A 13,013-nucleotide genomic window follows, 5' to 3' on the forward strand; every position below is an offset into this window, starting at 1 on the left:
TCCCAGCTCCTCGCCAGGGGACCCGGCCGGGCAGCAGCAGGGACGCGCCGGCCACCCCTGCCCCACCGCGCCGGCGGGGCTGGGATTTATTTGAGTGGAATCGGATCCAGCTGGGGTTGTTTAGTTTTGGGGTTTGGTTTTTTTGCCTTTTCCCTATTTTTTTTTTTTTGTAGTTCCCTTTGGGACCAGCTCGTTTGAAGTCGAAGGGCTGAGGGTTTCTGCCGCTCTCTGCGTTTGGCTACGTGGAAAAAAAAATAAAAACAAAATCATGGTGATAGTGGGAGACGCTGGGGGCGGGGGGAGAACTGGACCAGGAGCCGACGTAGGATTGTGTGAAAAGAGACGAGAGTCCCGTCAAGAATCAGCGGGTGAGCTGTAAAACCGGGTGCTGTCCTCTATGTACAACCCAGAGCCTCTGTCCCCGAGCAGAACCTCCTCTCCCGATCCTCCGGCCGCTCGCCGAGGGCCTTTAGGATCCCAGATCCACCAGGCTGGACGTGAGGGGTCCCAGCAGCGAGTCCTGGAGCTGGTGGCCTTGGAGGCTGTGAGGGGTCTGGGATGCGGCTAAGCCGCTCAGGGAGTAGCCGGAGCTCCTGGCGTGGCTGAGGTTCCCCTGCAAGAGCAGGACCGAGTTCTGATCCGGGCTTTGGGGAGGGGAAAATTCTTCCTCGGAGCTGGACATGAGGGGTTTGCTCCCATCCAGAGGTGAGAGTTGGTTCGGTTTGTTGGTGGCTGCGTTGTTGTTTTCTGTGTTCTCCCTGCAAAAAGGCAAAAACCAAACCAAAACAAAACAAAACAAAAAAAGTCAAACCCCACAACGGGGATGTTACGGCGGGAAGGAGGCGCCGGGGATGGGCGCTGTGCTAATGCCCCCAGTAAATCCTTTGCGTTTTATTCCATCGTGGAAGCAGACGCTTCTCCCCGGAGGAAAAAAAAAAAAAAATCCCGCTTCATATTTTCGTAACGGATCGTCCCCATTTCTTTTTACCCCCCTATAAATAGGTGGACAACCCACAGCCTGGTAATATAGGTGAGGAGGAAAAGTCGGAGGAAGGCGGCGGAGGGGGGGGAAATTTTTTTCTCTCTTTAATTAAAAATGAAAGCGCGGCCCGGGGTCGAGCAGGGTGCGGGATTTTCTCTAAGAAGCTTCGGCGGGGAGGTTGCTGGAGGAGACAAAAAGTGGGGCTATGGTCTCCGGGACTGGCTACTTCGCCGGGCCGAGCCGCCGCTCCGCACTGAGGCCACCCCGGGCGGCGCCGGCGCCGCCCGGGGTGGCCTCGGTGCGGGGCGGCGGCTCGGCCCGGTTAGCGCGTCCCCATTCCGGTCTCCCTCCGGTTCCTACGCTTTCCATCCCGGGGTTGCATCCTTTTTCCTCCTCCGGGCTTCGGAGCTACCCTGCTCGATTCCCGGCAATACCCGATCCAGCATCCCGACCGCTTCCCCGGAGGCTCCGGGACCGCTCCCGGTTTAACTCGGGGCGGCAGGGCAGCAAAACAAAGGCGGCAGAGCGGCCTTGGAGAAGCCGGTTAGGGGCTTGCTGTTTCACCACCACCACCACCCACACACCCCGGGCAGGTGAGGTAGGGCGGCGGGGAGTGGGATCCGGTGGATGGTGGGTGGAAAACCCACTTGAGTTTCCACGGAGGGGCAAAATGCAGTGCGGTTTCAGGGGGGGAAAAAAAAAAAAGAAAAGAAAAATAAAAAAAAAAAGAAAAGAGAGAAGAAAACAAAAAGGGGATTTGGAAGGGGGGGAGGTATTTTCGCCGCTCGCACCCCATCCGCCGCCGGGTGCTCGCCGCGCTCCCGATCGCCCCCAGCACGGGGGAAAAAATGGGGAGACAGAGGGGATTGAGGGGGGTGGGGGTGGCAAGTACCTTTCCTTCGCCTCCGCCGCTCGGTCCCGCTGTCGCCGGTTCTTGAACCAGTTGCTGACCTGGGTGGTGGTGAGCCCGGTGGCTTCCGCCAGCTCCCGCTTCTCCCGGGGGGACGGGTAAGGGTTGTGGGCGTACCATTCCCGCAGCACGCCCCGGGATTTCTCCTTGAAGCAGTAACTGGTTTCCTCGCCGTCCCAAATGGTGCGGGGCAAAGGGAATTTTCGGCGGACGCGGTATTTGCCGACGGCGCCCAAAGGTCTGCCCCGCAGTTTTTCTGCTTCCACGTAGTGAGCCTTCAGCCAGAGCTGCTGCAGCTTCGGGTGGTTGTGGGGGGAGAACTGGTGGCTCTCCAGGATCTTGTAGAGCTCTCGGAAGTTGCCGCGGTGGAAGGCCACCACCGCCTTGGCCTTCAGGACGCTCTCGTTCTTGTGCAGGTGGTCGCAGGCCGGCAGCGACCAGAGGAACCGGCCCAACCTCTCCAGGTTCCCCCCTTGCTGCAGCACCTCGCAGACGCAGGCGACCTGCTCCTGCGTGAAGCCAAACGACGGCAGCATCGACATGGCCGGGCGCAGCAGCGGCAGCGGCGGCAGGAGGAGGAGGAGGAAGAGGAGGAGGCGGCGGGCACCCCGCGGGAGCGCGGCGGCGGAGGGGCGGGGGGGAGCCGCCCGCCGGGCCCGGTCCCGGTCCTGCTCCTGGTCCCGGCCCCAGAGCGGGGAGGCGCGGCGGTAACCGGGGGGCGATGGGGCGGGCGAGCGGGGATGCTCGTCGCGGCGCCGGGGGGACTTTGTCCCCGCTCCGCCGTCGCCGCGCTTAAAGCGCCCGAGCCCCCGCGCCGCGCTGATTGGGCGCCCGCGGCTCGGCCCCCGCCGCGGCGGGCCCGGCCCGGCCCGGCCCAGCCCAGCCCAGCCCAGCCCGGCCCAGCCCAGCCCAGCCCGGCCCGGCGGGCAGAGCCTCGGCACGGGCGGGCGGGGCCTGGCGGTGGGGACCCGGCCCCGGCCCTGGCCTCGGCGGCGGCGGCCCACGACGCCACCGCCGCGGCTGCGCTTCCCGCCGCCGCCTCTGCGCGGGTGCGGCCCCGGCCCCGCCGACGGGCGCGGGGGGAGTCCCGCCGCCTGCACCCCTAGGGCGCATCCCTGGGGAAGCCGCTCCCGGCGGGCTTTGTCTTTCTTTCTTCCACTCTTATCCCCCCGCCCCCCCCCCGCCCCAAACTCCCCCCCCCCCCCCCCGCTGTCCCCTGCCAAGCCAGCCCGTGTTTAATTACCTTAATGCTGGAGATGAATAAATAATACTTCAGCGAATAACTAAATAATACGCGGGGGGCCGTGCGCCCTCTCCTTCTCCTCCTCCCGCTGCCCCGCTTGGCCACGGTGGGGGGGGGGTCCCGGCAGGTCTGGGGCGGCCCCGCGGAGCCCCCGAGGATGCGGTGCGGGCGGCGGACAGCAAAACTGCGCCGACCGGCGGCGCCTTAATTACCCTAATCCTCATTTGCACACCTCGCTCAAAAGCAACTATTTAAAAAATTAGAAAACAATTAGGCTCCCTCAGCAAAGGTAATCTGTTGTCGGTAGGGAGGACGGGCTGGGAGATGAGGACAATGCGGTGAGATAAGGGCAGGGGAGCGGTGCGAAGAGGGTGTCTTTATGACTGTATTTATCTTTGATTAGATAAGTGGAAAGCGGTATTTTAAGCACACTCCAGAACGCTTTTGATTCAAGAACGACTTCGCTCCGCGGGTGCTAATAACCATCGCGGGGCTCTTTAAAACCTGTTTGCCTGCGCTAAAGACATTCGGATTTATTTGACTTTAAACGCCCCAAGCTCAGAGCAGCCCGTTTGTGGCCGAGGCGGAGAAGGGCTCTAAGCCGGGGCCGGCGGCGCTCCCGCTGCCCGCTCCCTACCCGCAGCCTCTGCCCGCGATACGACACGGGAAAGGCCGGTCCCGATACTTTCCTAAATCCGGATTGTTGTTTTTTCCCATGTACTCCGCGTCTCGGGGCTGTTTAAAATAAGCCCCTGCCACCCAGTCTGTACAGGGACTTGACTATGTGCGCTGGAGTCAGGACGCTTCTGTATCCCATGACCATGTGTCTGGTAATTTTCCCTTGCCATTTTATTTTAGTACTTATGATGTTGCAGATGAAGTCTTAAAGAGCTGCAATGTCCTCCCAGAAGGAATGTCTGCTTGGAACAGATCCTTATTGACAAGGCAGCTGTGTGGGGACCGGAACGGAGCCTTAAACCCGGCTCTAAAATCAACTAATACCCTAAAGTCTGGAGCAAGTGCGCAGAATTATAACGCATGAGCTCGCAGCCGCCCGCGGCCACGTCCTGGAGGAGCAGCGCCCTGCCCCGCCTGGGAGATGGGCTCCCCATCCCTCCTTTTTATTGTTATTAATTTTTAGGATTTGTTTGTTCGTTTGTTTGTTCTAATAATGTGCTCAGTTCGGGGAAAGCACGGACCCGAGGGCTTATACCTTCAGGAGGAAATACAAAGCGGGGCTGAGGAAGCTCCTTGTCAGTTTAACGACGGCGGTTTTCTCTTGCCCTCACATTTCTCCTTCTTCTTCTTTTTTTTTTTTTTTTTTTTAATTTTTTCCCCCCTCTTCAAAAGGCCGACCAAAACAAACATCGCTCTTGCTGGGAATAAGCAAATTATCTCGGCGCGACCGGCAGCGGAGCTGACAGGGACGGGCGAGGGCTGAGCCGAGGCTTCCCCGCGATTTCCGAGCGGGTCTTTATTCTTCCGTGTCACCAAAATTCACACAATCTGGGGACAGATTCGCCGGGGTCTACCTGGGAGTTACACACTGCAGACGAGAACCGGTCAGCATCAATTTGTTGCCCGGGGCTGGTTTTCCTAAAAATTGGAAACCTTTCTCTTGAAACCAGGGAAAGAGGCGAAGGAATTCCCAAACCACTCCATGCCATTTAGCCCTTGAAAATGACCCAGAAAAAATAGTTTCCAAAAAAAAAAAAAAGGATATTTTTTTTAAAAAAAGGCAGATGCAAACAACTAAATAACTAAATAACGACGCAACGGCGCGGAGCTGCCGGCGGCCGCTCCTCGGTCTTTTATTTTTAGGCGGGGAAGGAGCAGCCCGGCGGGCTCACCCCACTTCCCACCCCGGGCAAACCCCTGCGGGGTTCCCTCCGCTGCCCGGGCCTGGCACCTCCGCGCCCGCGGAGAGGAGGCTGCCGGCCGAGGGGGCCGGTGCGCGGCCGCGGGGCCCTCCGCGCCTCGCCCCGCTTGCCGGGGCACCGATCGGCTCTGTTTGTGCGGGGAATTCATTCATTCGCTTATTTATTCGATGCAGCGTTATACAGCGCAGAGCGGGGATGGAGATGGAGCCACGCAACGCTCTGCGGGTTTTCCTCGATTTCACCAGAAAACCAAAACAAAGCAAAAAAAAACAACCAAAAACCTGAACGTGACTCCCACCTCCCCACCGACCTTAGAAATCTAATTCTTCCCCAACCGATTTTTTTTTTTTTTTTTTTCCCTGTAAGTGTGAGGGTCTGGAGGAAAGAAATAGCGCGAGAAAATAAAATCAGCGGCAGGGTTTGGTTTTTTTTTTCGGAGCCCCGTCTCGGCGTGATGATAACCGGGGCTGGAGGCTGGGAGCCGGCGGGGCAGTAACACAACGCTGCCGCTTTTGCCGAACCTTTCGAAGGCGAAATCCAAACCCGACCCATTAAGTCAATGAGGTTTGTGTTGTAGAGGGCTCCTTTCCCATCCACTTGCTGTTCTGAAAAATAGATCGCGTTTCGTTATCTCGAGTGAGGATCTGCAACGTGATACCGGATCCGCGCTGCCTTCCCTGCCGAATGCGAGGCGCAGGGGAGACAGCCAGCTTCCCCGGCTTAGTCCTAAACAATACAGGATTTGTATTTTCTTTCTCTCCCTCTCTTCCCTCTCCTTTATTATTCTATTTTTTAATGAGGAAGAACAAACCCCGCTCCATACGCATCGTCCTTTCGCTGAAGCCTCTGGCCCGACGCGCCTGCAAACCGGTGCAACCTTTAATTACTTGTTAGTAAATCGCCCTCCAGACACCTGTAAAAACAAAGCCGGTGTCGCCGGGGCGGGGGGGGCCGTGTCCCTGCCCGTGTCCCTGCCCGCCCCCCCCCGCCCCGCTCCGCTCTCCGGGGCCGCCCGGCGGGGAGGGACCCCCGCACCCAGCGGGGTCAGGCCGGGCCGGGGCTGCCGGAGGAGGGACGGGGCGGCCGGGCCGGCGGGGCGAGGGGCAGGGTAAGGCCTTCCCGACGTGGCCCCGGCGGGGGCGATCCCCAGGGCACAAAGGGCTCTTTCTTCGCTCACTTACCGGGACATTTTTCAAAGGATTAGAGGTGATCACGCGTTGTTGTTTTTTTTTTTTTTTTTTTTTTTTTTTTCTCTCCGAGGACCGATACGTCTTTCTGTCCCTGTCCCCCCACACCCTTATTTTCTTCTGCTTTTGCCGGGGGACACACACCCCACACACACCCCCCACCCCCCCGTCTTTCCTGCTCGCTAATGTACCTCCTGAATGCTGATTCTTTTAAGCTAGGAAGAATTTCCTTTTGGGAGGTGAAACCCTCCAGCTCCTCCTGTTCAGAGAAAAGTGCTAGTGATGGTAATACGGGGTGACACTAAATAAACAGTTAAAGCAGGGCTGGAAAGATGGAGTTAATTATCCAGTGAGCTACATTTAAACCGAGACCAGGAGGGGCTGATTTGTTTTGGCGTAGGGAACTGAGAAGGAGACGAGCCACCGAGGTCTCCTTGCTCCTCCTTGGAGGCTCCTTAACTTGTCCTTGCTGTCGCCGGCCCGGGGACCGGCTTCTTTTGGCCCGGGTGGGTGAGCCCGGCAGCCGGCTGGGCCCCCCCGAGCCCGGGGCCGGCGGCGCTGGGAAGTCCTGGTGCAGCCGTGCGTGGGAGCGGGGGAGTTCAGGGGGTCCAGAGGTGGTTTTTTCCATGTTTGTTTGCTTTTTCTTCCCCAGAAGTTAGATAAATTTTCTTCTGTGCAGCTCGCCGGTGCCTGCGCTCCTCAGGTAAGTCTGCATACGAGCAGCAGCCCTGCGATGCGCTTTTGTTTTTTAAATTTTCCCTCCTCCTTCCTTCTTCTTCTCCTTTTTTTTTTTTTTTTTTTTTTTTTTTTTAAGAAGTCTGATATTAATAATCCCCGTATGCCCCTCTTTCCGGGTCATTACGGTACTGCTGGTCTCTAATCAATCCTAATGCGATGGCAATTGGAGTCTCTGATGAATGCATCTCAGGTTTCTTGTAATGGCTCTACCACATTTTCCTGGACCTCCTTCTTTAACCTGAGATGCCAGGGGGACGTCTCCGTTCTCAGCTGCTGATTACTTCAAGATGTTTGGGCTGGTGTGGGGAGAGAGGGAGCGAGCGAGGCAGTCTGCCCCTGAATAATCTGGAACTGAATTGGATGAGCCGTTCCCTAAATCAAAGGACAGCGGCGGGGTTTAACTCCTCTTTCTGCGCGGAAGCCTGCGGGCTTGCACCGGCTGCGCCGCATCTCCCCGTCTCCGTGTGCGTGACGCGACCCTCGGGTACCCGCACAGCTCCGACTGTGCGGCTCCCCCCGCGCAAAGGGGGACACCCACCCCCACCCCCAGCCGCTCACAGCTCCCCAAACCCCCCTAGGGGTCCGCACCCTCCCCCCCCACCCTAGCTGCCGGCTCTGCCCTCACACCGAGGGGGTGGGAGACCCCCGCGGGCGCGCAAGGGGCCGCGCAGCAGCAGCAGCGCGTTATTTACAAGGCGATTCGCATTTTCGCGGCATTGTTTTCCTCCCATTTCTCAGCATAATGGCATTTGCCGTAACCCGAGACAATGATAATTACAATTTCTGGCCTTTTTTTTTTTTAAAAAAAAAAAAAAAAAAGATAATGCAGCTCGAATTAGGCTGCGGATAAATGGGGCGCGGAGGGCGAAATAAATATTTGAAACGAATAATTTAATTTCTCCCCGCTGGGATGCGATGTAAAAATTAATCCCACATCTTCAAAGCAGTGGGGGTTAAAGACAGCCCCTTCTCCCGCGGGGTTTGGCCCTGCGTGGGGAGGCAGGAGCACGGCCGCGAGTGGGGTATATTTATTACGGAGGGGGGGCGGTGTGTGGGTCCTCGCTATACCTCAGCGGTGCCACATATTGCCATAAATGAGTCATTCCCCAAACCGAAACAGACCGAGGACGCCCTCTCCCCGCCGCGCTCCCCCGCGGGGCCGCTGCGCGCCCCTTCCGCGCCCGCGGTGGCGGCTCCGGCGGGGGCAGACGCTGGGGGCACGGCGGAAGGCGGCCGCAGGGCGCCGCGGGGGACAAAGCGCAGGGGCGGAGGGGCCCGCGGAAGCCTGCGCGGTGCTCGTAGCTGGGAGCCGCGGGGGAGGGCGGTGGGGACCCCGGGTGCAGGCACACACCGCAACGCCCACCCGCGTGTGCACGCTCTGGTGCGCACCCAGCCGCCCCCTTGTACACCCCTCCACGTGTGCACCCACCACCGACGTGTGCACACACACTCGCGTGGCCCCCCCTCCGCACGCTGACATCCACCCATGGGCACCCCCAACCCACGTGCGTACACACCCACCCACGGCTGTACGCCCCGTGTGCATCCAGGCACCCGTGTGCACGGTCCCTCGTGCGTGCACGCGCACCTCTGTTTGTGCACACGCCCGCTCACGCGTGGACGTACGCCCCTGCGCGCACACTCGGAGCCACGTGAACACTCCCACGGCCCTGTGTGCGCAGACGCACCCGCGCGCCCATACCCCACCCACGCGTGCGCCACCCACACGCGTCAGTGACACCCACCTGTGCACACACGGGCCTTCCCCACACGTGTCTGGGTGCTCAGGAGCAGAGTGCGAGCGGGTGCCCTCCATCCCTTCCTTAGGTGACGGCTGGGGCAGGGGGGCGCGGGACACGGGGAAACCTGCGAAAAAACCACCCCAACACCCCATTTTCACAAGAAAAAAAAAAGGCGGGGAGTGTGGTGGTTGGTTTAGGGGGGTTGGTAGGGTGGCAGTGGGGACCAGGGACAGGATTTACATACCAGGCTCTGTTTGCCTACACGCTTTGCATAGGGGCACTGAACGAGTAGTTTCACTGCTGGCGGACCGCGCCGGTTGCAGTTGGGCCAAGGGAAGAGGCACCGTCAGCCCCTAGGATAGGGGCGCTTGTGATTTTGGGAGGGCAGCCAGGCCCTCTGTCGGGGCAGCGAGTGCCTGCCTGCGGGGATGAGGGGTCGGGGGGCCCGTCCCATGCCCGCCACCTCGGTGGGTTTCTGAGAGAGCTGCAAGAAAGGGACCTTTCACCTCTCATTAGTGATGCCATCAGTGGCTTGGCAGAGCGGAGCTGAGGTCATGTTACATATGGCACACAGTCTGTTCAGCGCCGGCAACGCCAGCTTTGAAATTTTAGAGAGGGGAAAGGTCACCTTGCGTAAGCCGAGGTCTGGGGGTCCTCCGCTCTGTCTGCGCCCTGGGTGGGTCTCCATATGCCTCCATCGTCGCCAGCCTCGCTCCCTCTGGCCCTGAGAGATGCTCAGCCTGTCTTCTCTGCCTCCTGAATTTGCAGGGAGTCGCTCAAACGAAGGGACTACTTTCACCCTGCCTTTCCTTTTCCCTCACAGAATGTCTCTCCCAGAACAGGTTTTTTTTTTCCTTCTTTCTCTTCCCGGCATAAACCTGTCTCTAACTGCTGATTATTTTTTCAAACAACATATAACACAGCTTTCCAGGAGAAAATGAGTTGTCGTCTCTATCAGCAGATCTGCCCAGACGGATAAGTTTACCCTTCTCAGACCTGGGTATATAATTTCATAGACCTTCAAAAGTGTTGTGCTTCCACGGTGATTAAAACTCCTCAGTCCTGAATCTTGCTGGGGTATTTCAGGTTTCATGCCCCTGGATGTTAGAAAAGCACATCTGTACAGTCGTGGTTTTTTCATCTGAAGAGCCGAAGAAAAAGCAAACCCGATCTATTTTGTGTTTGGAAACATATGACACGTTATGTTAAATTAATTCCTGGTGTAATTCACTATGTTGAATTTCAGTAGGATCCTGTCAGGGCTTCATCCGGAACGATTCTGGAGGTGGTGACTGCGGGGAAGAAGTTACCGTTTTCCCACATACAATGGCTGACAGTGTCAGTTCACGCCCCTCCTCAACTCCACTGCGGAATATTATTTTGCAAACTTTGTTTTTTAAATACATGGGGCCTGATTCTTAAGCTCTTAAAGTAACTTGGATGGGAGTTTCTGGCACGCAGCTGTTGCAGAGAGATCTTCAAAAGGACATTTGCTTCTATGCAGGTCATCACTAAAAAGGCTCTAAATGAAATAGATGCTTATCTTGAGAATGCTGGAGAAGCTGGAGCTGAACCAACATACGGTGTGGATTCAGGATACACCTTTCTGCTTGCTCCAGCGAGGCAGCCGAACAGCCACATTAAAGGGAGCTCGTTCCGATTTCCTACTAATAGGGCTGCTTGCGTGGATTTTAATTTTTAAATAGCAATAGTCTTCCACTGCCTGTCAAAGAGAGGGGTAGGGAGCGGAGGAATGAGATGGTTTATTTTCAGAAACAGAGATGCTGAGATCTGTCTATGGTTTTTGTCACAAAAGGTGTTTTCCTAGCACGGGGCTAAACTGTGCTGTTAGTTATTGAGTGCAAATCTGTCAATTTAAATGGAGTTTGTTGCAAGCGGGAATGGGATTTAGCCATAATTTTCTGCTGCTGACTAATGACTTAGTCTGAAGAAAGCAACATATGTATAATGGTAGCTGAGATGCAGGAGGGATAGAAGCTTTCTACCAATGAGAACCACATTAAATAATTAATTCCCAATTGCCTTTCTACATTAGTGCTTTCAGCTAAAAAAGCCGATCGGCTTTGTAAGGCCCCAGGCAAGGAAACATTTGGTGCATTGTCAGTTCAAAAGTGGAGGTAATAGATATCCAGGGTGGCTGGAAAAGTGCTACTCTCCATCCTTCCATTTGCATATTCCAGCTGCGCAGTCTCATTCCTCATCCCCTCCTTTGCCTTACTCAAGGTTAACAGGACAGCATCTCTTCCCAGGTGGCTGCTGAGGAAGCCAAAAGTATATTTATTCTACCAAAACCAGGGGAATTGAATGTTTGAGTCTAAAAATGGAGTATACATAAGCTGGTCTCTCTTTTACCAGCAGACCAAATCTATGGGTTAATAAGGAATGAATTTTCCCCTCCTTTACCACTTGCCCCCTTACTCCATCTGCAGGTCCCCCAAGCTCAGCCTGTCATCTCAGGTCAGGTTGGGATGTTTCGGGCTCATACATCATTCGCAATAAAGATCTTGCCATGAGAAATGAGTTAACAAGCCTTTTGATGTGCAAGTCATCAGAGACTGCTCCGCTTACCTTCTGAGATAAATAACGTGTGCGTGTGTGTATAAAGCTGAAGAAGAAAAGGAAGCATTGGAATAAATTGCCGGGGGAGGTGGGAGATTCTCTGTTAAAAACAGGTCTAGACAAACATCTGTCAGAAAATACCGACATCTATTTGATCTTGTCTTGGAACTGGGGAAGAGACTGAATGGTGTTGTCGAGTCTTTTCCAGCCCTGAGAGACCACAGGTGTATGCACATATATGTGTGCGTCTGTGTAAGTGTATGTATATATGTGTGCGTGTATATACATGTATATATTTACACACTTTTGGTGACAAGCTCTTGGCCTCCATGATATTTTGTGGCAGTGAGTCTTGTAGGTCAATTAAACATGAGGCTGCTGTCTCTTGGCTTCGTTAAATTTGAGTTTCAGTTCCGTTTAATCTCCTTTGTGCCTCAAGTGGATCAGATCACAGCATCTAATCTACCATATTTCTCTCCCTTCCCTTTTTCTGCACCTCTTTTCATAGCAAGTGAAGTCCCTTCAATTCTGGGAGCTTTTTGGCGATTCCACTTACTTCCAAAGTGCATCTGTGACCCACTTGGGGTTACACTTCTTGAGGTAAGGTCACAATAGTAGAAACTTATCTTTATAACTAGATGCGATAGATGGGTGCCTGGAGAAGATGTTTGGCTGAGCATGAGGAAGGCATGAAAGATTTGGTGTTTTTTTTAAAATTATTTATGTACATGATCACTTTCCAAAGCATCCCTGTGCTTTAAAGACAACGTGGTCACAGCAGCTGCTGGCACCCCTGTCTCCTTCCAAGCATGCAAACCTCAGTGGGACCGCTGGAGCTGCAGGCTGCATTGGAGGAGGGCGCTAGCAGCTGGCTTGTGTTTACGCATGCTGTTACCAAGGGCCAGGACTCGTGTTCCTTTACACAGGAGCCAATATTAAATACTTCTATTAAAATTCATTTGAAAGTGAGTTTTATCACTGGGACTCATGGAGGTTCCCTGAAAGATGGGGTTCTGTGCAACTCAGCATTGGAGATAGAGGAGAAGCTGTTCCATGACAGAAAACTTATACCCCAGGTAGGTGAAAAGAGGGTTTTGTAGGGCTGGTGTAGAGAAAAATGTATAGTAATTTGTCTGTCACTAGCCCCAGAGCACGCCTACACCAGGTGATGCTGATATTCCCTGTGCCACCTTCACCTCCCAGAAGCTGCGCCCCTGGACGGTGAAGCACCACTGCACCTCCCTGGCGAGCGCCAGATGGAAGCACAAGGCGCTGCAGTGAGTCGCAAGAATCAACACCAAACTTTGTAGTGAAAACTGAACCCTGAATTTCTGAAGTCAACGCTGGGATGAGCCAGGCTGGAAAACTTCTAGTGATCTAGGCTTTTAACCCAACTACTAGCCTTCACGAGGTTTAAGAGGTGACTTCTCTTCCCTACCCATCTTAGCCTTCCAAAAGACTTTGTCCGCCACAGCAAAGGCATGAGAACAAAGTCTAGCAGCCACATTTGTAGCTGAAATCATCAGCTACTGCAGAGTATATTAGCAGGGTAGGTTGTATTCTGTGATGATTGTGGAGGGGACACACTGCTACTTCTGCCAAGACCACAGCAAGGTGGCAGCCTCCAACCTGGGGACAGGTAGGGCTGCATGAGCAGCTGGAGCTCGTGGGTCCATCCTCGGGCAGGGTTTGAAGAGTAGCTGTGAGATAAGTTCACCTTTCGGCTGTACGCTCCTGGCAGACAGTGAGCT

The 13,013-nt window shown here is 55.4% G+C and overlaps 1 protein-coding gene across 1 annotated transcript; it reads right to left on the reverse strand.

Moving 5' to 3' along the window:
- Window positions 1-469: 469 nt before the first annotated feature.
- LOC104347876 (homeobox protein SIX1) lies at window positions 470-2,434 on the reverse strand. The gene is made up of 2 exons (XM_086462408.1): window positions 1,875-2,434; window positions 470-758 (listed from the first exon to the last, which is right to left on the reverse strand). The coding sequence occupies exons 1-2, from the start codon at window positions 2,432-2,434 to the stop codon at window positions 470-472; spliced, it is 849 nt and encodes a 282-aa protein (XP_086318534.1).
- Window positions 2,435-13,013: the final 10,579 nt, after the last annotated feature.

This window comes from Leptosomus discolor, chromosome 3, assembly GCF_034619465.1.
Source record: "Leptosomus discolor isolate bLepDis1 chromosome 3, bLepDis1.hap2, whole genome shotgun sequence".
In the NCBI taxonomy this organism is placed as follows: domain Eukaryota; kingdom Metazoa; phylum Chordata; class Aves; order Leptosomiformes; family Leptosomidae; genus Leptosomus; species Leptosomus discolor.

What these genes read in the sequence shown, in the direction of transcription:
- LOC104347876 (XM_086462408.1), bottom strand. Translation starts at nt 2,434, where the DNA reads ATGTCGATGCTGCCGTCGTTTGGCTTCACGCAGGAGCAGGTCGCCTGC. An exon ending in GCGGCGGAGGCGAAGGAAAG is followed by an intron (nt 759 to 1,874) that starts GTACTTGCCACC and finishes GCCTTTTTGCAG; the next exon opens with GGAGAACACAGAAAACAACA.